Source organism: Quercus robur, chromosome 4 (genome assembly GCF_932294415.1).
Source record: "Quercus robur chromosome 4, dhQueRobu3.1, whole genome shotgun sequence".
NCBI lineage: Eukaryota > Viridiplantae > Streptophyta > Magnoliopsida > Fagales > Fagaceae > Quercus > Quercus robur.
Window position 1 is genome coordinate 58,431,803 of NC_065537.1, and position 24,795 is coordinate 58,456,597.

Here is a 24,795-nt window from a genome sequence, read left to right on the forward strand (position 1 = left end):
AGGGTTGCTACCTCGTAATCCGTGCCGGGGCTATAAAAGGCCTCAGGCACCCTCCAGACAAAAAAAAAGAAGGAGCTTCTGGGTTTTGATCTCTTCCTAGATGATTTCTACACATTTTTTCTCTCTTCTAAACACAAAAAAACACATCAAAGTCTCTTAATTCTTCCTTCTTCACCAAAAGTACAAGGTATAGTTCTTATGCCCAATCTTCTTTTCCTTGGTTCTACACTTTGGATTTGGGGTTTAGGGGTGTGGAAGTAGCTTTTTAGCTACTATCCACACCCCTAACTTTCTAAATCTTTTTCTAGCATTTGTCTTGTTCTTTTTGCTTGAATCACATGATTTATTGCTTTCTTTAGCACATTGCTTGCTTTATTTCTACTTCTAGCCTAAATCCCCTTGCTTTTTATGCCTTATGCCATGTTTCATGCTTAGATCTACATGCTTTATGTTATATGCCATGTTTTCCTATGCTTTGTTCCTCTTTTTGTTCTAGGATGATGTTATGGTTACATGCTCACATGCTTGTATGATGTTATTGACTATGCGTTGCTTGGATCTATGTATCTATGTGTTAATTTCCATACTATATGGTTAGACCCTTGTCTTCACATGCTTATATGCTTGTATCCATGTTCTTCCATGTCTATGTGCTAGGCTTTTACATGTTTACATGTATGTTTCTATGCCTATATGTCTAGATCTATGTTTTCACTTGCCTATGTGCTTGGATCTATGTCCTCTACATGCTTAATGCTATCTTCCATGTTCTTGTGCTCTCCATGCCATGTTTATAGGCCTAGACCTAGGCCATGTTTGTCATGCCATGTGCTATTATAGCCCTTTTGTCGCTTTGTCTTTCTTTCTTGTGTTTTGGCTTAATGGTTAGGACTTGATCTAGACCCTATGGTCTTTGTCATCGTCTATACACCAAGGCCCACATAAAAGTGTTTGGATAATCCTATTTGCATCTCTATGCTTGCTTGCTTCTATGTTTTGTGCTTGTGTTATCCTCTCTAGATCTAGGATTTGCAATACTTGACGCCCTTAGCGGGTTTGTGGTTGTGTGGTTATGTCCAATGCCCATGAGGCCTTGTTTGGATGTAACCATTTGGGTTGCATCATGATGATGCCAGTTGTTTCGTGCATATCTTTCCCCCTTTCTGCTCCGTGCGATGATATGCATGCCATGCTTGTTTGTGCCACCCGTTGGCTTTCTATGCATCTTTACATGCTTGCTCACATGTTGATGCATGAGTGTTGCTTGCTAGTTTGTCACCCATACTTCAACACAATGAAGTCATGGAAATCCGATCCAAACCTACATTTGTCCCTCATGGACACCACCTTTTGTTTAATTTCTTGCTTATTTGCCTTCTCGCTTGTTTCCTTGCTTTCTTGTTTCTTTGCTTGCTATGTCTATCATACTTATCTGCTTTATGCCTCTTTCATATGCTCTTTGCATCTTTTCCTTCAATTGCTTGTCTGTTGGTTTCTTGTCTTTGCCTTTGCATGTACACATATGAAGCGAGAACGTGTGAAGCTAGGGCACGATCTCCTAGGCGCAAGCAAAAAGGGCGAAGACGCAAGCATGTAGATATAAGCCAAGCGGCAATGTTCAGTAGTTTTAGGGGTCTAGCCTCTCCCATTTGGTTATGTACTCTTTTAAAACCCCTTCCTTCATCCTTCCTTTCTCTCTTAGATGGTTTATATTAGGTATATCATGCCATATACCATTTATCCTCATCTCTAGAGTATGGCAACCCCTATTTACTTTCCCGCTCTGTGTGATTGCATTGTGAATGATGTACGTATATAAATACCTGCTCACCCCTTCTGGTGTGATTGTCATAGTCCATGTTACCTAAGGCAAAGTGATGCCTAATTTCCATCGTGAAAATAAGGTGACATATCGCCTGATTTTTGCTGTGAAAATTTGGTACTTTACTCAATGCCTTAGGAAAGCATAGATTGGGACCACACCCATTCAAAAGCCAAACCTCAAAGCACCCCATGGATGCGAAGCCTCGAAAGCCAATGCCAAAATGATGTTCCTACTGCCAATCTCCAAAAATTAAGGTTTTATCAAAACAAAGGACTATCCTTGGACTAGTGTTGTAGGATGCCTAATACCTTCCCCACACATAACCGAACTTCCGGACTCAAGAATCATGATTTTTTTACCATCCACATTAGATTAGGAAAAAAGACCCTTTTTTTTCTTAGCTTAGGATTGGTAATAAAATCAACTAGAAACAGGTGACCAATCACACCTTAGAAAAACCCAATGATTGGTGGCAACTTCACTTACCTTTGGTAATCCTTTTAAATTTAGCCAAGATTCCTGCCAAATGGCCAAAGGTAGACAAATACCTTCCTCCACCGAGAAAGAGAGCACTCGAAGTTCCGCGCGAACCACACCAAGCACACCAACCAATCGAGAGGGGCCTCCAACGGGCCCTACGTGCATAGGAGCATCGCTATGGCAGGTGGTCAAATGAAGGCCCGATGGCGGCGGTTTTCCGCTCCGATCGAGGCCTGGCGTCGACAAGGACTGTAGGACGATCAGCTGCAAGGACATATCTTCCTTTCTACAGCCTAATCATGATGATTCTAACTCTCAAGGGCATTTATCCTCCTAAGAATGGAACGGTCCTACCTCATCAAGGTTCGATTTCCTTGCATTTTCTTCAGAGCAGCAAGGTTCACTCCTCTGTTGAAAGGGCAAAGAAGAGCCCCACCAAGCCTCCATTGAATGGATCTAAGACTTCCTTTCCTGCCTCTCCCATTGGGAAAAGCTCAGCTGCTTCTAATATCTCCAAACTTCTTGAGACATTACCTCCTTAGACTCCGGAGCCTCAACCTTCCAGCACTCACTCTTAGCCTAGATCACCTATCCGTCACATGGATAGGATGATGACTTTGATGGAGGGATTACATAAGCGCATTTCTAGACTTGCTAATATCATGTATTCTCAGAATAATCATGTTCAGCTTTGCTTGACTACGATTAAGACACAGTTGGATGAGATTCAACACAAGCTTAAGGCATACCTTTAGCTATGTGTGCCAAAAAGGGGGAGAAATCCTTGTTGTGAATAATGTGAATATTGTGAATACTCCTTAGAGTAAGGGGGAGTGCTTATAGAAAAGGGGAGCATAGTGGATACAAAAGGAGGAAGCTAACCTACAACCACACAACTTAGAAGTTCTAACAGCATTTTGCCCTGTTTTGATTAGTATAGTTTATTTACATTACTTTACTTTAAAACTTTCAGTACTTTAGTTTAAAATTCAGTTTATCTTTAGTGCTTCTGTATTTTGGTTTTTATAGCCATTTCTTGATACTTTTAGTTATCTATAGGCTCTTGCTTTAGTTTCTTTAATGCATCATGTGTTTGTTGGACATGTAATTAATTTTTGCACTGCTCTTAATTGCTTGCTTGTTTGGATGATCATTTACTCGTTAAATGTTCATTATGGCCATTTCTTAATGACTGTTCTTGTTTGATCAAGTTATGCTATTTGTTCATGTCTATTTTGTCTTTACTTGATCACATTTTACTTGCTCTTTATACATGTCTTGTATTCTACTTGCCTCATATTTAATGAAGCTATTTGTTATGTGCAAGTGTTTCAAGATACAGGTGTATATAGTTCAAGTGCTTCACAGTTTCTAGATTTAGGTGTGAGTGAGTTTTGCTTCTGTTCCCATTCTCACATTTTAACCCTAGAGTCTATTCTGGGGTTTTGTCACGGAGTAGCCAAAGGGGGAGATTCTAAAGTTGTGTTTTACAACTATATTTTATGTTCGCTTTAATTTTGTATCAAATTTGATTGTAATTTTGTTCAATCATTTCCCTGTATTTTTGTGGGATTTAATGTAAGGGTTATGTGTGAGAGGTGAAGATTCTGTAAAGATGATAATTTCGCAATTGGCTCGCGAACGCTAACTCGTAAAACAGGCCACGTGAGAAGCACATGCAAAAATTTGAAGAGTTTTTGATAGGTTGAATTTCGCTAGTCATTCGTGACTTAGGCCAAGTCGCAACTGACCCGCGAAACTTTCTACCTGATTATTTTGAGTGTGCCTTTTCTCATACCTTTGCCAACGCTATATAAACCCTCACTACCCACAAAATTGTAAGAAGAACAAGGGGTCTTTGTAAGAAACTTTTGAGAGAGAAACCTTAGCCAAACACTTGAGAATTAGAGATTGTTTACCCACAATCCTCTACATCATTTCTCTAAAGTTTCCATTACTCCTACCTCTCCATTTATACATCCTTGATAGATTCTTAACCCAAACACTTACCTCACCCATTCTGAGTGTTGAGAAAAGTTTTGGTGCCTATGGGAAGCATTGGAAGAAGCCATTGAGTGGCAGATGCAATCGGGTGGAATTACGGGATCCGAATAACTAGTGAAGACAAGACTCCAAGAAGTCTGTTAGTAGTTGAAGCTTGGAGGGCTCAGGTACATTGGGTAGATTAGGCTTGGAGGGTCTTTTTGATATTTGTGTACTCCAACTTATTCACTAGTGGATCGATTTTGATTTGGAGGGCGGCGGAGAGGTTTTTCGCCAGGTATTTCGGTTTCCTTTTCAATAACACGTTTCGGTGTTATCTTATATTTGCATCTTTCTTCCCTACTCTTTAAGCTTTATATTTATCGCTTATTGTACTCGCTTATGCATAAGAGTAGTGTTTCAGTTTATTACGCATCTTTTACTCTTGTTCTGCACTTAGTTAAGTTAGAGTAAAAGCAACTGAGCAGTAATTTAAAATTGGGGGGGTCTAAACAAGCATTAATGTTTCTATACTAATTGAGCTTTCAATCTAAAAATGCAATTAAAAACTATCTATAGATTCAACATTACTTAAGAAAAGGAATATTGCATTTTTATCGAAAGAAATTCAAAATATAATAAAGATTGAAAAACCAGTTGTATATTACTTTCGATATTTTCAATTTATATAGAAGGCCCACAACATTAAGGTTTCCTTCTTCTTCTTTTATTTATTTATTAACAAATGGGCTCCCTTAAAGGTAGGAAGAACTTTTGACAAGTCAATAAAAATCATTTCTTATTAGAAGGGAGGACAAATCTATACATATAAAGAAATGCTATGTCCATAATATTTTTACAACAAATTCTATGTGGCAAGTTTGTTAATGGTGGGTAAAAGAGTGATATTAGTGGTGTGTCTAGATTAAAATTAGTAATAGTTTGTCACCTAAAATTTATTATAAAAATATTGTGCACCTAAGATATATATAAATATATATATATATATATATATGATAACATAAAAGCATTTGAATTTGTTAATCTATCAAATTTGATAATGCTTCGTCTTATCATAAATTTTTTTTTGTGAACCCGAAAAGAAAATAACATCCTTTGATTCTTCTCTAATCTCCAATTAAAATAGGCATTGATCCTTCTTTAATTTTGCATACGGATCCCTTCTTTATTCTTTCCTTCCAACAAATCACTCGTACGATTCTATTTGTGAAGTTTCTTGATGTGTAAAGTGCTATGATACTATTGAAGTCCCATCAACCCATCAACTTCAACAAGACTTTGTCTTTGTTAGAGATATGTTAAGTCCAATAGTCTAGGTCAAGCCCAATCCTGCTTGATATGCAAGCTAAAAATGCTACTTGTTATACAAGTCAGTTAACCATAACTAATGTGTGTTTAATCTAGGATTTAACCTCCTTTAAATACCCTAGGATTGGGCGTGCAAGTGAAGAATACTACTTTACAATCAACTCTATGCAAGGTTTATAGAGATGTAGATGCTAAAGGTCTAAATTTAGCTCTAGACGAGCTTTACACTAAATTTGGTCACTTGAGCCAATACACAATAACCACAATAATATTATTTTCAATAATCTTATCATAGTGAAGGAAAATACCTTCCTTCGATTCTTCTCTTCTCTCCAAACAAAATAGGCATCAATCATTCTTGTCTCTTGCATCCCCATTCCTTAATTATTCTTTCCTTTCAGCAAATCGCACGTACGGGTTCCAAGATGCTTGAAGTCCTATTGTACGGTCGTGGAGCAACATGACCATTGATTTCTCTCTATAAATAATGTAAATTATCATTTTTTTTCTATCCAAGAAGAAGGCATTTCAAGAAACTAATTCCTAATCCCATAAAAAAAAAAAAAAAAAAAAAAAAAAACTAATTCCTAAGACAGGTCTGACAATAGCAACATGGACGGTATGTTTTCTCATCCTGTTGTTTTCTTTCTTATTTTGTTTCATTTTCAATATATATATATATATTTTTTTTTACTGTCAATATTTTTAAAACTACATCGTTATTGTGATTTTTTATTGCCCACTTTGGAAATCTTTGATGGCATATGCTTAAAATGTATGAAGAGGATTCTCCAAAAAAAAAAAAAAAAAAGTGTATGAAGGGAACTTCAAATTTCCGAAATTGAGTTCTTGACCCTCAAAGATAAGGAAAAAAAAAAAAAAAAAAAAAGGAGTGCGCGATATTAAAAAATGTTATTTTTATACATAAATATTTTAATATCCGGAGTTGTTTTAATTTCTCAACTACGCTTTCAAAAGATTAAAGTATTAAAATAACGGTGATTTCTTGAATATATACTTCGAGCTAAAGTGGGCATATAGAATGGAAAAGTATCATCATATTATTAAGATGGAAATTATAGGGTATTTTTTTTTTTTCTTTCTGTATTTGTTTTTGTGTCAGTCTCTTCCCATCTATGTTACAGATTATTGTTTACTACCATTTGGGAAATTAATGGAAGGCTTGCCACAGCCGTACAAGAACATAAACATTTGACAAAATTACAAATTATATCTTTTCAGTTTGTTGAGTTGTCAAATTTGGCTCATAAGTTTTGTTTTTGTAACTTTAGTCCCTAGTTCACAATTGTTACTTACGTTGATCCTTCTGTCCAGCTCTATTTTGCATTAAAATAGGTAGTTTTGACTTCTTTTTTTCCCAATTTTCTATACAAGAAATTTTACTTACATTTTTTTAATTTAAAAAATACAAGAAATTTTATAAATATCTCTCTCTCTCTCTCTCTCTCTCTGTAAGTTTCTTTTTGTAATTTTATTTCAACAGAAAAATCCACCTCCCCAAGCTGCCAGAAACCTCCACCACATGTACCCAACCTGACTCATTGATAAGAGGTTGACTACTAATTTTACACCCATGTTTACAACTATCCTATATAGCAGTCTGTGACCGGTTGTTTGTCAATTTTACTTGAACCCACCAATTTTTATTTTTTTTAACTACTAACACTCATCCACATTAGATAGTTGTAAAAATAAGTGCGAAATGGTTGTGATCTTAAAGTTTTTCCTTTAATTAATACAACTATGTGTTTTGTCTATTTTCATTCGTTGGCCCCGGTGACCAAGAATTACAAAGACAGAGTCATATACTTGCACTCATATGTGGATGAAAGCTTGATATCCTGGAGGCCAAATCCCAATTCCCATCTTATCTAAAGTACTTCGAATTCTTTTCTGATCATTTAGAAAATGGTTGGAACCGTCTTTCCTCCCTTTTATAGAGAATAAATATGGTACAATTGAATTTAGGACTCTCACTCCAACGGCAACAGCCTTAGATGATTCAGCTCATTGTATTTGGGGAAGTATCCTTTAAACACGAGAGTTAATTTTATATACCAAGTCTCAAGAACTCCGGGGTGGAGATTTATGTCCTTGCCGTGGTTACCAGCCTAATAAATAAAAACTTAAAGTTGTTTGGTGATAAATTTTAACATTTAACTATATTTATGATAGTTTGACTTGGCTCTTATTGGATTAGTTCATACCAGCATTCGTTTGGGAATTGTTGAAAAAAAAATTAGTTTTTTACTTTTTGACTCTTTTTTTTAATAAACTACTTCAGCTTTAAGTTTTTTGTAAGTCATTTAACATAAATGTTACCAAAATAATAAACTAGGTACAAATAAACTACCGTAAATAAGCAATTCCCAAACTTACGCTCTTTTTTGTAATTCGATTCTTGGTGGAAGAGTTATTTACTTATATGGCATTTACTAATGAAGTTACAGCCATGTCCGTGGTAGTTTAGGCTTTATGCCTACTTTTCTGAGGTAGTTAGGGGATGTTTGGTGAATTATCTTTCATTGATCTTTCTGTTGTCCCCTGTATATTGAATTTCATGCTTTGATCTTCTTACACTTCCACAGACAATGTTAATGAGTTTTATAAGCTCTTAGAGAATATCTCTAAATCTCTTGAAGAAATGGAAGAAGTATTCAAATCTGCCTCTTCCTCTTCTAATGCCGCAACAGAGTCCCTCGCAGATATTAAAGGTTTCTTCAATATGTCGGTTGATGTTGTTCTTTTGAATGAGGATTTCTTATCCAAGTTCAGAAAAGCTGCTGCACTCTTGGTTGACAAAACCAGTATCCTTGGACAGGACAGGTGTAACCGTTTAAAGAAATTCAATAGTGAGATCGGTAGGGAAGTTGATCGTTTAAACACTGCAGTTGGAAAAGAGAAACAGAGAGCTGAACTTAAAAAAAAACGAAGTGTACATGTTGGAACTCTAGAGAGTTACAGGAGTGCATTTCAACCCAAACGAGATGAGATGCGAAAGATGGTTTCCGAACATAAAGAACTGAAGAAGAAACTTCTAGATTATGAAATGCATATGATAAAGGAGATGCCCTCTTTCCAAAATGTGTATTCTCAAAACAAAAGTAGCATTGACACAGAGATCAGTGGTTTTCAAGAGAATGAACAGCTTTTACAAAAAGAAAGCCAAGAAATTGACAAACTTCGTCAAGAACCTTCACTTGATTGGAGTGGTCTGATTAAAGCATTTTATAATTAACTTTTCACGCTTTGTTTTCAGCTTATCACTCTTATAACTAATTTCTTAATTACTATTGAAAGACCTCTACTACTATTATTCTTAAAATATTAGTTGGCTTGTATAATAAGTTTTACTACCAAGGATCTCTTATGTTGTGGATCCATTTTATTCATACTTGGCTTGTAATGTTTCAAATATACTCCATATTTATCAATTTAAGATGTTAATTCCTATTGATATACATCAACTTGTATGCATTTCCATTAGATACTTTACAAATCAAGTTTGGTCCTTCCAAATTAGGAGATCATTTTTCAAAATAAGGGTTTTTAGTACCACATGGAAGGATTACTTTCCATACCAAGTCCCCAGTTTTTTTAAAGAAGAAATATATCAATTTCATTAAATCAAAGAGGCCAAATCGGTCTAAACAATATAAAGAATATCTAGTGGCACATCTTCCACCCAAACAAGTAAATTGGGTGATGTGATTGTTCTTCTTACAAGAGAATGCGCTCTTGTGTTCTCTTGACAGTGAACATGGGAAAAATTAATATAAGAAAAATGAGAAACTTGAAGTTTTACATCGTGAATTAAATGCCCATGCAAAGTAAATGATGGTTTAGAGCTTCTCTTTAAAAATAATATTTGAGTCACCCTTAACAATTGCTTCTCTGACACCCATTTCTAAAGTGAACTTAACAGCTCTTCTTGCTGCCATTGCTTCAACTTGTGTTACTATAGCAGGAGGAGGGATTTGCTAAGTTAGGGAAGCAATTACCAAGCCCTTAGAGTTTCAAATCACTACCCCTATCCCTATAGAATTTAAGATTTAGGGTTATGACTTCGGCCTCATCTAAATTAATTATCCAATTCAACCATCATAGCACTTTTAAAATCCATATGACCTAAGTGTTAGGAAATTATCTCAAAATCCAATGGTGACTTAAGTTGAATTTGGTTGGAGTGATTATTGGAGGGATGGAAAATGGGGGAGAGAAAATGGTATATTTGGTCGTTTGGTTGAGAGGGAAAAGAGGTGAGATTTTGGTGGGGTCAAGAGCAAGGTTATCGATTCCGTACCGTACAGGCTGATACAGCCGGAATATACCGTACCGGCCAGCAATTCGATACGCTCGACCCCCCTGTTTCGTACCGGAAAAAATACCGGCCGTACCGGCGAAATCCGGCTGTACCGGCCGGTAATTGGATACCGGACCGAAACATGAAATATACCTTTTTTTTTCTTTCTTTTAGTTGATGCTAAAGTTTAAAACTATGAATTATTTGTTCTTAATTGAAGTAATGTTTTATGGTGAACATAAATTTTTGAGGTATTGTTTTATGGTAAATAAAGATTTTGTGTGTGTATGTGTGTGTGTGTGTGTGTGTGTGTATATATACATATATTAAATATATAAAATAGCGGTAAACCCGAAACGGTACACCGGTATTGACCAGTATTCGAAATATATCGTACCGGTGGCCAAACCGGTACGGCCTCCGGAACGGTATTGACATCCTTGGTCAAGAGCACCAAAAATCAATTTTCCCATTTGAAGAGAAAACTTGAGAAATTTTGGTCTCTTTTGCTTCAGTCTTTACAATTATATTTTTATCCTCACTTACAATGTTCAACACTTCAACTGCTACATCTGTCCTTTGATTTGTTTTGTTTTCTTCTGTCCTTCTTATCATCTTTTGCTGGATTTTTTTTTTTTTTTAATTTTTTAACGTTACATTTCTATTATCGATCATACAATAACATTCACTGCTTGTATATTCATGTTTTATGCTATTCCTTTTCAATTAGCAAAGGTCCATAATTTTTTCCCCCAACATGGAAGCACTTATTGGACGATTCCATTTAATTTTTATTAAACAAAATATAATAAATTTAATTACAAAGAAAAAAAGTAAAATAATGTGTAATGTGTTAATTTTTTTAAGATGTCATTTTATTAATTTTAATTGATAATAAGTAATATTTAATAAGTATAAATAAATTATTTCATATATATTATGTAGTAAGGATAAAAAAGTAAATTTATGTAAACTACATCTTCCATTCTCTCACTTTTCTCCTCAAGCAAATAAACTAGTTTTCATCACTCCACTTTTCCACCTCCTAACCAAACTCAAATAAGAGAAACTAAAATCTTTTATATCCTCCCACTTTTCCATCCCTCAACCAACTGGACTCTTATGACCTGTTTGGATAGAGAGGGGAAGGAGGGGGAATGAAGGAGAGTAGAGTAGAGTTGACTAAAAATAAGCTAATTTTGTACTAAATCTACTCTACTCTACTCTACTTCCCCTCCCTCCCCCTAAATCCAAATGGATCATTAGTGTGGAAATCAAGGAAAATTTGTAGGGTTTTGATTAATGTTGCGAAGTGAAAAATAAAAAAATAAAAATAATAAAAATAAATAAAAGAAGAAGAAGAAGAAGAAGAAAGGTGTTGCTATAGTGTGAGCACAGTGAGAATAACAATTGTGTGTTGAACGCAAAGAAAAGCAAGAGGTTTTACTAAAAGTTTTAGTTGATTTTCTTAATTCACACAATACTAGGTTGGGACCCAACAAATGGTTATTGAACTTTTATTCCTCTAACTATTTGAGCAAACCTCTCATTCGTGGCTATTTTACAGTAACCATCCTTCCATTCGCTCCCGGTAACTCCCTTGTTTAACGAGTGAACTCTAAAATGATGAGAGATGTGCTTATAAGACTTGAGGTGTTATTGTCTTAGAGAATGATAGCTTGAATGAATATGTGCCCCATTTATTTTTAATTTTTAGATCCGAGATCTTAGTTAACTCTTCTCGTTTACGTTTTGACTCATGGGCTATTTCTCACCTTGTGTACCACCAATGCCTCAAGCTCAATTTCTTTCAAAAGAGGGTTTTGAATAAAATGTGTACTTGAAACGTAGGTGAATCACTACATGATTTACATATTTAAAATTCATGCCCCATTTGTAAAATAGGCCCATCATTTCTTAGCATTTTTTTTCTTTTAAAAAAAATTATTTGTGCTAATGTTAAAATTGAACCATGGCATTTAGAGCCCTATAGACACATCATGAATATATGTTAGGGTCATACTTTCTATGTATTGACTTATCCTTTAACAAAGTGCACTTTACTTATAATTGGGTAGATCTAAGTTGGATTTAATGTATCAATAGGTATGTGAAGTTTACCTTACAAGTGGTATCATTGAAGACATGAAGATTGAACCAAAAAACAAGTGAAGAAAAGATGATTTAGTGAAGCTCGACACTAGTCTCGACGCCAGCTCGACACTAGTATCTATCGAGACTTAATGAAGGATTCTAGACACAAGATCGAAACCTTTCAATCTATCGAGCTAGGCAATTTCATAATTCTTAGATCTGAATTTCGGCCCACGATAACTTGAATTGCTAGTGTTTCTTTCACTAAACCTCTAGACCATATAAAAGTTTTATTTTAAAGTTATCAAAGACACAGAGACTCAATCAGAGAACTCATACACTCTGTAAGAAGCTATTGCGTTTTTGTGTGCTTTAGGGTTTTGTAACCAAATTCTTTTAGATCTTCAATGTGCTTTGGAGTGAAGAACTTTGCATCCAACAATTAATCAGTTGTACAGAGTTAGTAACGTATTGGGAACCGTGCAATGAAAGTAAAAGTCACTACAAGATCAAGTCCAATTAAAGATTGGAGTAAAAGTTCAACTGTAGGTTGTTATTTTGGGATAGTCTAGAATAATGGTAAGATTCCTTATGCTTGTAACTGCGTGTTCTTGATTAGTGGATTTTTGGGTCGGGAGTGGTGACATGAAATTTACCTGGTGGGGTTCTTACATTGCATGATATTTTCCCCATTCGTTAACAAATCACAGTGTCAATTTTATTTCTGTTGCACTTAGTTTATTTGGTGATTTGTTGGTGCCTCCATGATTTACATGTAATTTAACTTAATTAATCAACTTGAGCAATTGAATTAATTAATCGAGGTCAATCTATAGCCCAACAATATGAGTCACTAAAGAGGCTTGATTGGATATGAGAACAACTTAGTAAAAACAAAATTTTTTATCTAAGCTAACAACTTGCTTGACTGAGTTTCCATCTGTTAAAAGATCAAATTGTGATGCTTTGAAGAAAATGAAAGGAAATAAAGAAGAAACAGCAATGTTGTTTAATGATGCTGGGCAAATGACAGAGTTAAGCTTAATACCAAAAATAGTTACAGAGTTTGACCACGTGTCCTAATGTAATTAGTTCTAGTTTGTTAGTGATGGTAGTTAGTTAGAATTTTTGGCACCATTTCTTTTTCCTCTTTTGCCTTGCTCTGCGTTGGTGTATAATACCAAACTTGAAAATTTGTCTAATACCAAACTTGCTGGTAATAATAGATCTATTTCTGTTTCTCTTAAGCCTAAAGATAAGAAAGTTTATATTCCTCCTTTTAAGAGGAATCAGAAACGAAATGCTTATTTTGCTAGGTTAGACAAAGGTAAAAGTTTTGATATAGATGTTGAAGTTTTTAAACCTGTGTCTAAACCTACTACTAAATTGCAGAAGAAATATGTTTTTGTGCCTACCTGCCACCTTTGTGGTGTTGTTGGTCACATTAGACCAAATTATTGTTTGTTGAGGCAAGAACCAAAGCCTATGACCAGAAACCTCTCTAGGAATACTGATGTTCCTAAATTTGTTCTTGTTTGTCACTTTTGTGGTGTCTGTGGTCACATTCATCCTAACTATCATAAATTGAAATTTAAACAATCTGTGTTTTCAGGGGTCTAAACAAACAAACAATTTGTGATGATATATCTTCTACTACAAGTCCAGATAAATTGTTTCATATACTTTTGAAAAATTTAAGCTTGTTGGCTTGTGAAAGGAAATTGTAGGATTTAGGTCTCTCTCAGAAGAAGTGTGCAATCCCTTAAATACACTTTGTTTCTCAAGGTTTTTCACCTACAAAGCCAAAGACGCGTGTTGTATGGTGGAGAAAATATTTTCTAAGATGAGTGTTGTTTACTTGTTCCTGATTTAATCCTTTCAATTATTTGTGGACATGTTTTCTTTCAGTTTTTGGTTGTTTTATTTCTTAGGTTATTTTTTTATTCAAAAACAAAATCCAAAAACATTGAAAATTTTCAAAAAGACAAAAATATTTTATTCTGTGTTTTGTTTTATTTTTCTTGAGGATTACATGAATTATAATATCTCTCTCTTGACTTAGAACATGCTTGACATTGTGGGAAAATGTAGAAAGTGTGTGTTCCTTAACTAAGTGCATGAGATATCTCTAATTTTGTATGATTATGTACTAGTTTGTACATGTAATCATGGGTTAATTAAGAAATTAATATTTCTTATTTGTGTATCCTTTATGGCTTAGTTGAGCACTGTTTTTGAATTACATGTTGTCAAGAATTGCTATTGCATTTTGTTTATTTAGCATCAGATGTACTTTTTGGTTGTGATCAAAATAAAAATTTGAAAATCCAAAAATTACTTTTTTGTATGCACATCACTTAGTGTGTGATTAAGTTTGGCCAATGAAATTTGCATTCATGACTGTGTACCTTGCTTAAATTTGATGAGCTACTTTTTGCACTTTGCTAGTTTGTGCTATTTAGTACTTAATTGTGTGAGTTGTTTATAGTCTTTAAACAAACGATCTTGATTTTGATGTCACACTCTTTTGATTGTAAGGACTAGAAAATCCTAGAAGAAAGGCATAAGTAATCATCTCACCACTATTACTCGCCAATCATGAACACCTGTGCACAAATCATAAAAGCTATGCTCAGTAAGGTGTAACACTTGTACAACAAGATAAAACGAGGTGTTATTTTTTATAAATAAATAAAATTGAATTCAGGGTATTTTCTTTTCTACCTCCTATATTCCCATGCATGATATTTTTGATTGTGCTAAAAAAAAATAAAATCAAAGTGTTTTTACATGATTGCAAGCTTGTTTTCTAGGAGATGTGAGAGTTATATGATGTAACTCTTTAAGTTATAGTCACTTTCAAACCAATGTGATTGATGATGTAGAAAATTTGTTTGATTACTATCTACAATTCACCTTTTCTGTACTTTGTACACTTACTAGTTGCACACACTACATGCAAATTGATGCTAAATACTATATATAAGATTGTGTATGTTGTCTAACCTGGCTATCTTTAATTGCATATGAATTGATATGTAAATGCAAATTTTTGTTTTGGTTGGGAATTTTGAATAAAAATGAGATTTTCACGTTTTAGAAGTTTAAATTTTGTGATTTTAACTTCTTGATTGGTTTTGATATTTTCATCTAAGTGGTATCATGTTTTTAAAACTTTTCTGGATCATGTTCATATACATTGTGTCTTAAAAACTACTTTTTAAGTTGTTTTTCTGCATAAAATTTCCAAATTTTTAAGTTTTAAAATTTTTCACTGCTTTGATCGATCGAAGTTTTCCCTTAACTGATCGAAATTATGAGCTTTTGTGTTCAAAACTCTTTTCCTGACTCAATCGATGCTTGATCGATGTTCGACCGATCGAAATTGGAAAATTTTCAGTTTTTAGTTTCTTGACCAATCAGTGTTTTCATGCATCATTTGTGATAGGTTCACATGCATTACACATATAGATTAGGACATGCATTACATTGTTTCCTTTATCTATCCTGCATTTTTGCAATCATATCTCTCATAGATTGGTTTCATAAGCAACACGCATACACTTTGCTAAATTGGATACTCAGCTTGATTTAAAAATTAATTGATTAAGTTTTGAGCTTTGTAGATTTTAGTATATGCTATTTTTCTTGATGTGTGAATTGCTAAAAATTGGAAATATGTTTTTGAAAGTTATGGTGGATAATAAATGTGCAAATATTTTCTCTACTTTTGAGTATGATTTGAATTCAAATTACCTTGATACATGAAAACACATTGCATGTGGAATTTTTATATCATTGAGATCTATATTGTATTTTGTATAATCTTAATTGATTGGAAATATTAAAGTTTGGTATGTGCTTATTTATTTTTCCTACCTCCTACATTTTTCCCAAAGCTATATTTCCCAAAACTTGTTTTGTTTTTCCTATTTTTATAGGGGGAGAAAGCTAGTTTTAAAACCTGTGCTATTCATAAGAGGAGTTATTGCTCTTCATAGGGGGAGTTGCCTTTATTTTCTATAGAACTTAATTCTTTTGTGTTGCCTTTATTTTCATAGGAGGAGTTGCCTTTATTTTCTATAGAGCTTAATTCTCTATTTTCTCTTGACTTCTGTTGCATATTTGTTATTTATCTTTATTTATTTCCACACATGCGTTGATGTGCTCTTTTGAGTGTTTCAAGAATTAGGGTTTCAAATTTATTTCACTAAGTATTTAGAGGAAACTCTAAGGCACGTTTTGAAGAGACTTTAAAGCTTCTCTTTTGAAATCTAAAAGGTGTTGTGCCTTTTCCACTAAAAGGCACTACCAAAAATCATTCTCATACCATTAGAACCGGTAGATCTAAAGTTGCTGCTACAAGATCAACTATTGATGATGATCTAAAGTTTTGAGTGAGATCTCAAAGTCACAAATGTGGGTGTTTGTGGTCAACAAATTTAGATAGAAGAGTCCGTAAATTCGGAGCTGCATGTGGTCATATAAGTAAGTATTACAAGAGGTAGCTTTAAATTTAGGGAAAAATCTACAGTAAAACTTCCTTTCTATATAGTGAATTTGTTGCCTTGAGGATTATTTAGATTAAATTCTCCTCATGTTTTTTTATCTTAAAACTGAACGGTTTTATTGGTTTTCTTAGGTTATCTATCACATGTCTTCTTTATTATTCCTCTATATGTGATATAATTGTTTGTGTTTAACCTAAATCTGCACAATAAATCTAAGTAACAACTTGGTTAATTAATTAGGTTAAACAATCTAAGTTTTCAGGGGGTCTAAATACACTAACAAGAAGATCATTGACAAATTATAGTGTGTTTTTGGGTGATTCTTTGGTGTCATGTAGATCAAATGAGCAAGGAGTAGTGTCTAGATCATCAACTGAGGCAGAATACATGGCCATGGCTACTGTGGCATGTGAAATAACTCGCGTACAGCAATTGATCAAAGATTTGAAGATTGATCATCCTAAAACTACTATGCTCTTTTGTGATAACCAGACTACTCTACACATTGCAGCAAACCCTGTCTTTCACAAAGAACTGAGCACGTTGAAGTGGATTGCCATCTAGTGAAAGATAAAATTTTAGAGGGTGCTATCAAGACCTTTCATGTTGCCAGCAATTCACAAGTTGCAGATATTTTCACCAAAGCTTTGGGAGTTCCAACTTTTACAAGATTAGTAGGGAAATTGGGTTTAATAGATATTTTCGTTCCAAAGCCTTTGTAGCCCTCAAGTTCTTGTTTATCATTGCAAGTCTCAGAACCTGAGGTTCAGGACTTGAGGGGGAGTGTTAAGAGATCAAATCTTGATGCTTTGAAGAAAAGGAAAGGAAATAAAGAAGAAACGGCAATGTTGTACAATGATAATGGGCAAACGACAGAGTTAAACTTAACGAAGTCACAAGATCAACACGTGCAGAAGCTAATACTAGAAATAGTTAAAGAGTTTGACCACGTATCCTGATGTAATTGGTTCGGGTTTATTTGTGATAGTAGTTAGAATTTTTGGCGCCATTTCTGTTTCCTCTTTTGCCTTGCTCCACGTAGGTGTATGTATAGCAGAGTGGGAGATATTTATTTTTGTACTCTTTCTCATTTTTCTTTCAATTTAATAAGAAGAATCCCATTCTATTTAGAGAGCTTGCTTTTTAACACCATCAAAAGGTTCTGTGATAACAAAATTTAAAAGTCTATTAAGCTCGCCTGATAGCAAAATTCCCGCTGTTTGCAGGTTGTGCTCTTCATCTAACTTGGTCGTCTTTGACTCAATGTAATTACAATCGAAAGGAATTTCGAATACATGGAAATTTACTATTAAAAATTTGACTCGAGAATTAACGAACAGTAAATCATCCTAACAAGGACTATACTAAGTTTTATCATAGTTTCTTTTATGTATCCTTAAAGAAAATCCAATCCTCAGATTCTCTCCTCTTCTCTCCCATCAAAATAAGCATAAATCCTTTCGTTCTTTTTGGTTTTTTTTTACTGCATCTTGATCCCTTCTCTATTCTTTCCTTCCAAACAATCACACGTACGGTTACGTGTGTAAAGTGCTTTGGCATATTGATGCCCCTCTATAAATAACGCAAACTACCAAAATCTGAAGTCATGGAACCCAAGTCCAGCAACGAATTGGGTATGTTCTTTTTCCCTCTTGGCTCTTATCTCTTGAAGGTTCTTTGACACTGATATTTTGTATCTTATTTGTTTTATTTCAATGTTCATAAAAATAGATATATGTATTCTAATATCCTTTACTTTCTAGCGGACATTCAACTTGTTTGAAGAAAAAACCCTTCAAACTCCTCTTATATTTTTTTTTATTGAATGTGAATTTTAAAAATTTAACCTTTAGGTTGTATTTTCTTTATATTTTTAGTTTGCATATCAAATTTTGTTCAAATCAGATGTTATTTTTTATGTATAAATTTATACCACAAAAACTTAAAATTTAAGCATTTGATTGTTGACAAAATTATTGATCTTTGATTTTTTTGAAATTTTATAAGTATGAAGGACATAATAAAAATATGTAATTCAACCGTTAGTCAAAATTCACATTTAATAAAAATATATAAGAAAAGTTTGAAGGGTTTCTCTCCAAACTAAAACTTTTTCCTTTTCTAGCCTACTTCAGCTTGGAACTTTTGACAGCATAGGTCCAAAGCTAAGAAAAAAAATCCAAAAAATCCAAAACTCACCCCAAACCCATGAAACAAATGCATAGTTCGTAGGCTTTTTCTTTTTTTTTTTTTTTTTGGAATTTCCTAACTCCTCTTCTAAGAGAATAATCAAATAGAATATATAACTCTTATTTCTTGAATCTTTTGCAGCGGACATCACAATGAAAGAATATATTCATATAGTATCAAACCTCAGTTATACACCTATACATTAACAAAAACATTTTGTTTTTTTAAGGGAAGCCTCATCACAGCTATAATTTAACATAATATTTTTTTAATCGAAACTTCCTTTTGAAAACAATAATTTCAAATAGAATTCTAGACAAATTACATTTTAATTATATCCTATTTTTTAGGGGTGATTTCAAATTAAACCTTACAATTTCAAAAAATTTGGACTTGAAGTTTAAGATTGTTAGAAATTAAACACTAATTTCATTAGATACAATGCAAGTCGTATACTTTTAAAATCGTATCAATTTAAACCCCAAATCAACCCAAAAATCAAATTGATATAAATTTAAATCCCAGAATTTAATTTGAAACAAAAGAAACTATAACCTTTAATTTGTAACAATCTTAATTACTAGGAAGCATGAACACAAACATCGACACGGGTACGGATACAAGTATGACACAATAATCCAAACAATTTCTGAAAATTATAACATGACACATCAGGTATGACTCGAGTACAACACCAATACGACATGAGTATGATACATCAAATGAAGTGTCTATGCTTTCTAAATCTTAAACCCTCAATGTTATTAATTTTTTAAAATTATTTTCTCTAAACTTGTATATGTTAAGATGGGTTTATTAGTGGAAACTTGTTAAACGGATTAAAAAAGGTCTCTGGAAAAGTTTAATGCACTAGTGTGATAGGGAAAAGTTTTAGTTTGATCACCGTATTTGGATGGATTCATTGTGCTTTCAAGGCTTTTTTTTGTTTAGTGCCTTGATTTCCCCCCCTATTGTATGCATAGTTACACCAATTATCTATTAGCAAAAAAAATAGCTACATTTTTTATTATCGAATATATAACTAAAATTAAAAGTTTAGATTTCCAAAAGTTACACTTAGCCCCCTCTCAAAAATTAAGTTAATTCAAAAAGAGAGAAAAAAAAAAATTTAATGGCAAATAACCCACACGTATGGCATCCCTCCATGCAATAGAAAAAAAAAAGGTTAATAAATACCTAAAATAAAATGTTTCTATCATAATATAGATGTCAACCTCTTTAAAAAGTGTTGTCAACTTCAACCTATGGCTAATACGACAAAAGATTTTATCAGTTAAACTAACTAAAACTCACTACTTTTGTTATATTTTGTTAATAATTCTAAAGTACTAAACATTCAATCTTCTTTTTCACATGTATATATAAAAAATTTTCTTTTGATACTTTGTCCCCCAATATTTTCTAGATTGTATCTAAATATTCCTAATGTTTTGCAGCAATCACAAGAACAGCAAGACATTTTCGTCCAACTCATTTCTTACTTAAAATACAATCATACTCTTTATTGTGCGAGACTGGGGTGGAAAAATACGAGTCTGGTGTTTTTGAAGCTGGGGGGCACAAATGGTGGACTCTAATGCTTTACTCTCAATATTTTTTGTTCAATAATTTAAAATACAAATGTTTGCCTCATCATCGTCTACTCAATCTTTTTTTGCAGGAGGTTGTCTCTCTATCCAAAAGGAAACAAGAAAATGAATGGGACTGATCACATCTCCCTTTATTTGTCAATAGTTGATACAGAAAAGTATTCTCTTGGTTGGGAGGTTTATGCCACCTTCAAATTGTTCGTGTTTGATCAGATACGGGACAAGTTCTTGACCATTCAAGGTTTGATCGTTCATGATTTATATATATACATAACTTGCTCATGTACAATATTACTATTTTTATAATTTTATTTTCAAGATAAACAAGGGTCATGTTAATGAGTTCTTCAGCCCTCAAGGGATTATAAGTTTTTTTATTATAATTGATCAATTGTTTTTGGGGAGTCACACGCATTAGTTAGTTAGAGAAGTATTTGTATATTTGATTTTGTTGCTTTCCAATGCAGTGGGGCTCATTAATTCTCTCCTTAACCTATGCGCAAATACACCTGTTAAAAAAAACCTAAAAACAATTTTACTATTATAATAAATTTTATAACCATTTTCATAATTGGTTCATGTTAACGGGTATTCTTAGGATAATTGTTAATAAACCATATTAAGAAAGTTTTTTAACACCGTTTTAATGGGAAATATAAAAAACTGTCAGAAAAATTAATTACTTCATCATTTTGCCACAAAATGATTCTAAAAATAATTCCTAAATCAATGCCCTTAGGATATTCGTTAACATTTTCCTTCATAATTTGTTGAAGTGATAAATTGTGATTAGTGTAACATTACTTACACGTGTACCACCATTGACATCACATTTATTGTACATGAACCACAAAATGACACCACAACAATTGGAAAAATTGTTGGGAAATTTGTTATACTTATTAATAGACTTATGGTTTGTTATATATCTTGTAGATGCTGAAGGGATGATTAGAAGATTCCATGACATTAAGATGGAATGGGGCTTTGACAAATTTCTCCCTCTTGATTCTTTCAATGATCTTCCTAATGGATACCTTGTCAATGATTGTTGTGTATTTGGTGCTGAGGTTTTTGTTCATGAACGTAGTGCCAAACGAGACTATCTGTCCATGATAAAAGAACCTTCTAACCGAATTATGACTTGGAAGATTGAAAACTATTCAACACAACAAGATAAAGTACCCATTTATTCCCGCATATACGTTGTTGGAGATTTAAAATGGTATTGTTTATTTATTTATTTTTTTTTATACCATAGTATTCATTCCCGATGATTACTCTTTTTTTTTTTTTTTTTTTTGAGAAAAAACCCGATGATTACTCTTAATCATTAGACCAAGTCACCAATTTGGTGTATGCGGGTTTGAACTCCTAATCTCCTATTAGACGATAAAAAACTTTTTTAATTAAACTGCCTAAAAACTTACTGCACTTTTATTGTCATAAAAACGAAAGCTAGCATTGCAAAATTTATCAAATATTATTTCTAACTCTTTTGATTGAATCTAGGAAACTACTGGTTTATCCCAAGGGAATTCATGACGGAGCAAACAAAGCCATTTCCGTCTTCCTCTACTCAGTTGATTGTGTTACACCAGACCTCAAAATTTTTGCAGAATTCAAGCTGCGGATAAAGGACCAAATCAACCATAAACATGCAGAAGAAAAAGGTAAATGAATTATTTTTACATTTTTATCTTCTTCTTCTTTCTCTTGGGGGGGGGGGGGGGGGGGGGGGGGGGGGGGGTGGGGTTGTCACTGCGTGTGAACTATATATGCTTTTTGTTCTCTTTTATTTGCTTTCCTCTAGTTTAAGCTTTTTTTAACAAATTTCTTACAGCTAAATACTGGTTCTCTGCCACATTTAGCGACTGGGGTTTTTCGCAACTTTTGCTTCGAAAAGATCTTGGCGATGCATCCAAGGGGTTTCTTGTTGATGATACCTTGATTGTAGAAGCAGAAATTATGGTTATGTCTATTGCAAAGTAGTTCTCGATATCTCGGAGTTGCACTTGGGAAGACTAGAGAAGTATGATTGTCGCAGTTGTAAAGATGTCAATGTTAAGATACTTCAAATTTACCATGGTTATTTTAGAAGCGCATACTGTATATATATATTATGAATGATCAATTTAATACACTCTATCTACAGTATTAAGGAAAAAAAAAGAAGCATTACCATTCTAGTCCCTATTGAGTGTGAATGTATAGGTTAGAGTTCAATTGGTCTCTACTATAATTCTTTTACGATATTACATATTACACTGTTTAACAAATTTTTAAACCCAATATTCCATTGTACTCACTTTTGGAATATATCGTTGGGTTTACTTTATGCCTAGATTTATTTTTTCTATATATATATATATTGTTTTGGCCCTTTTGGGTGGGGCTTAAATCTATTCATAAATAGAGGTTTGAAAAAATAAAAATTTCAAGGATATATATGTCCAATTGTCCGTGCCCTATATTTTTCTTTTACGGATTACTTCAAAAAAAAAAAAAAAACACAAAAACCCAAAGCAAACCATATTTATTTATTTTTATAATAAGTCGATGTATTCTATAATTATTAACATAGAATGTTCGGGTTGGGTTTGGGTTCGGATTCAAAGCTCTTGCCTTTTGGGTTGGTTTCGGATCTCATCCAACCCGCTCAACCTAGAATTTAATTTAATTTTTTCTTCTATTTTTTTTTATAAAAATTTTATTTTGCTTTTTTACGAATATGTTAAAAAAATAAAATAAAATAAGGGAGGGGACTAAAGTCATACCAAGTACTGAACGGCAATGTAAACGAATTTTATGTTGTGAACTCCTCAATGAGGTTGCTGCAATCTACTGAAGCAATCAAAAAAGATTATCCCGATGAAGTCTGATTGCACTTGTGACTTGACTGCTCTTATTCATGGTATATATCTCATTAAAATTATTTTGTTCTATTCTAGCCAAGGGCGGAGCTACACTTAGCAATGGGGCCATGGCCCCCCAAAATTTTTTAAAAACTTCATAATAATGTATGCATAGTTTGCAATTGTTTAAAATATTAGATCTTAAAATCAATATTTGACCCCTCCAAAAAATAAGAGCTGGCCCTGCAAAAAAGAATTGAACAACTAATTGTTGGGTTCCAAAAAATAATTGATAAGAACAACAAACTATCCATGTTGTAACAGAAATAATTGTTAATTTCAAATTTTTAGTTTTTTCCTCTCTTAATTGGGAGTTTTGGTTGTTGAGTTCAAAAAGTAATTTTTTAATAAAATAAAATTTCTCTTAGAGTTATCTTATTTTATTTGGGACTAAGTCTTTTTCATGTTTTTGTTAACTTTCAAATTGTTTGTCAATACTTAATTAGTTAGTCACAAAACATTAAATTAAAATAAAAAAATAAAAAAACTACACTGGGGATATGTGACATTAGGGAGCGACAATACTTAAAAAGCAATTTTCTATTGTTAAGTTTCCAATTATTTTTTAGTGCTTTATTTAGACTAAAGATGTTGAATGAAAAAAAAAAAATAGAGGATAATTTTATGTTAATGGGTAAAAATGTAGCTGTGTAAATGTATTTATGTATGAATATGTAATTCCCCCCCCCCCCCCTCCCAAAACTAAAATTCCTAGCTACGTCCCTGATTCTAGCTAGAAATTATAAACAAGGAACATGATATTATCCTTTTATTAAAAAATAAAAAAATAAATTCATATTATAGATTTCCCTTTTATTTCGTTTTTCAATTCTACACCTTGACCAAATCTCATAATTAATTTAAGACCCAACATCTTTTATGCTTTCCATATATTTTTTCAATTTTTTTTTTTTTTTGGAGAATCCTTTTTTTTTTTTTTTTTTCAAATCAAGTTTGAATTTACACCTTAAAAAGAAATCTCTTGGCATTAATGATCCAAGTTTAATACACTAAAATCTGTATTAAACTTGAATTAGGAAACATGCAATTAACCCACCAATCAAAGCTAATTTGATTTCCTTACACATATGATCGAATTCAAGGAATTATCTTCCCTAATTTAACAAACTATTATGGAAATGGCAGAATATTAAGAATGAGAACCTAAATAACAACACCTAAAGTATTATACCTAAATTTTGTCCTTATGAAAAATACTTACCAAGACTAAAAGATTTCCATTTAGAAACACCATTAGTCAAGTGGTACTGTAGTACACATAGAAATGTAATAACACCCTTTAAAAATTATTTTTTCAACTAATTTACGAATTTATTTGAAAAGAAAATCGTCTAACTATATTATTAATTAATTTTCAAAAAATATTATTTTAATATTACTATTTATGATCGAACACATTTATTCCAGTATCCAAAATTAAAATTTATGATCCAACACAGTTATTAATTAAGTACCGAAACGTGCAGTATATTTCGCTAAAAGCTTCACTTATATATACGTGGAAGAGCTCAAG

The 24,795-nt window shown here is 33.0% G+C and overlaps 2 protein-coding genes across 2 annotated transcripts; both read left to right on the top strand.

Moving 5' to 3' along the window:
• Positions 1-6,145: 6,145 nt before the first annotated feature.
• Positions 6,146-9,072, top strand: LOC126723135 (uncharacterized). Its single transcript, XM_050426425.1, has 2 exons — positions 6,146-6,236; positions 8,227-9,072. The coding sequence occupies exons 1-2, from the start codon at positions 6,230-6,232 to the stop codon at positions 8,874-8,876; spliced, it is 657 nt and encodes a 218-aa protein (XP_050282382.1). The 5' UTR covers positions 6,146-6,229; the 3' UTR covers positions 8,877-9,072.
• Positions 9,073-18,140: 9,068 nt separating this feature from the next.
• On the top strand, positions 18,141-22,515 carry LOC126723134 (ubiquitin C-terminal hydrolase 12-like). The gene is made up of 6 exons (XM_050426424.1): positions 18,141-18,180; positions 20,194-20,323; positions 20,418-20,587; positions 21,283-21,571; positions 21,859-22,019; positions 22,190-22,515. The coding sequence occupies exons 1-6, from the start codon at positions 18,153-18,155 to the stop codon at positions 22,336-22,338; spliced, it is 927 nt and encodes a 308-aa protein (XP_050282381.1). The 5' UTR covers positions 18,141-18,152; the 3' UTR covers positions 22,339-22,515.
• Positions 22,516-24,795: the final 2,280 nt, after the last annotated feature.

Excerpts from the sequence above, each read along its gene's own strand:
- LOC126723134 (XM_050426424.1), top strand. The coding sequence starts at position 18,153 with ATGGAACCCAAGTCCAGCAACGAATTGG. Across the intron at positions 18,181-20,193 it reads CAAGTCCAGCAACGAATTGG|CAATCACAAGAACAGCAAGA; the intron begins GTATGTTCTTTT and ends AATGTTTTGCAG. Across the intron at positions 21,572-21,858 it reads GTTGTTGGAGATTTAAAATG|GAAACTACTGGTTTATCCCA; the intron begins GTATTGTTTATT and ends GATTGAATCTAG.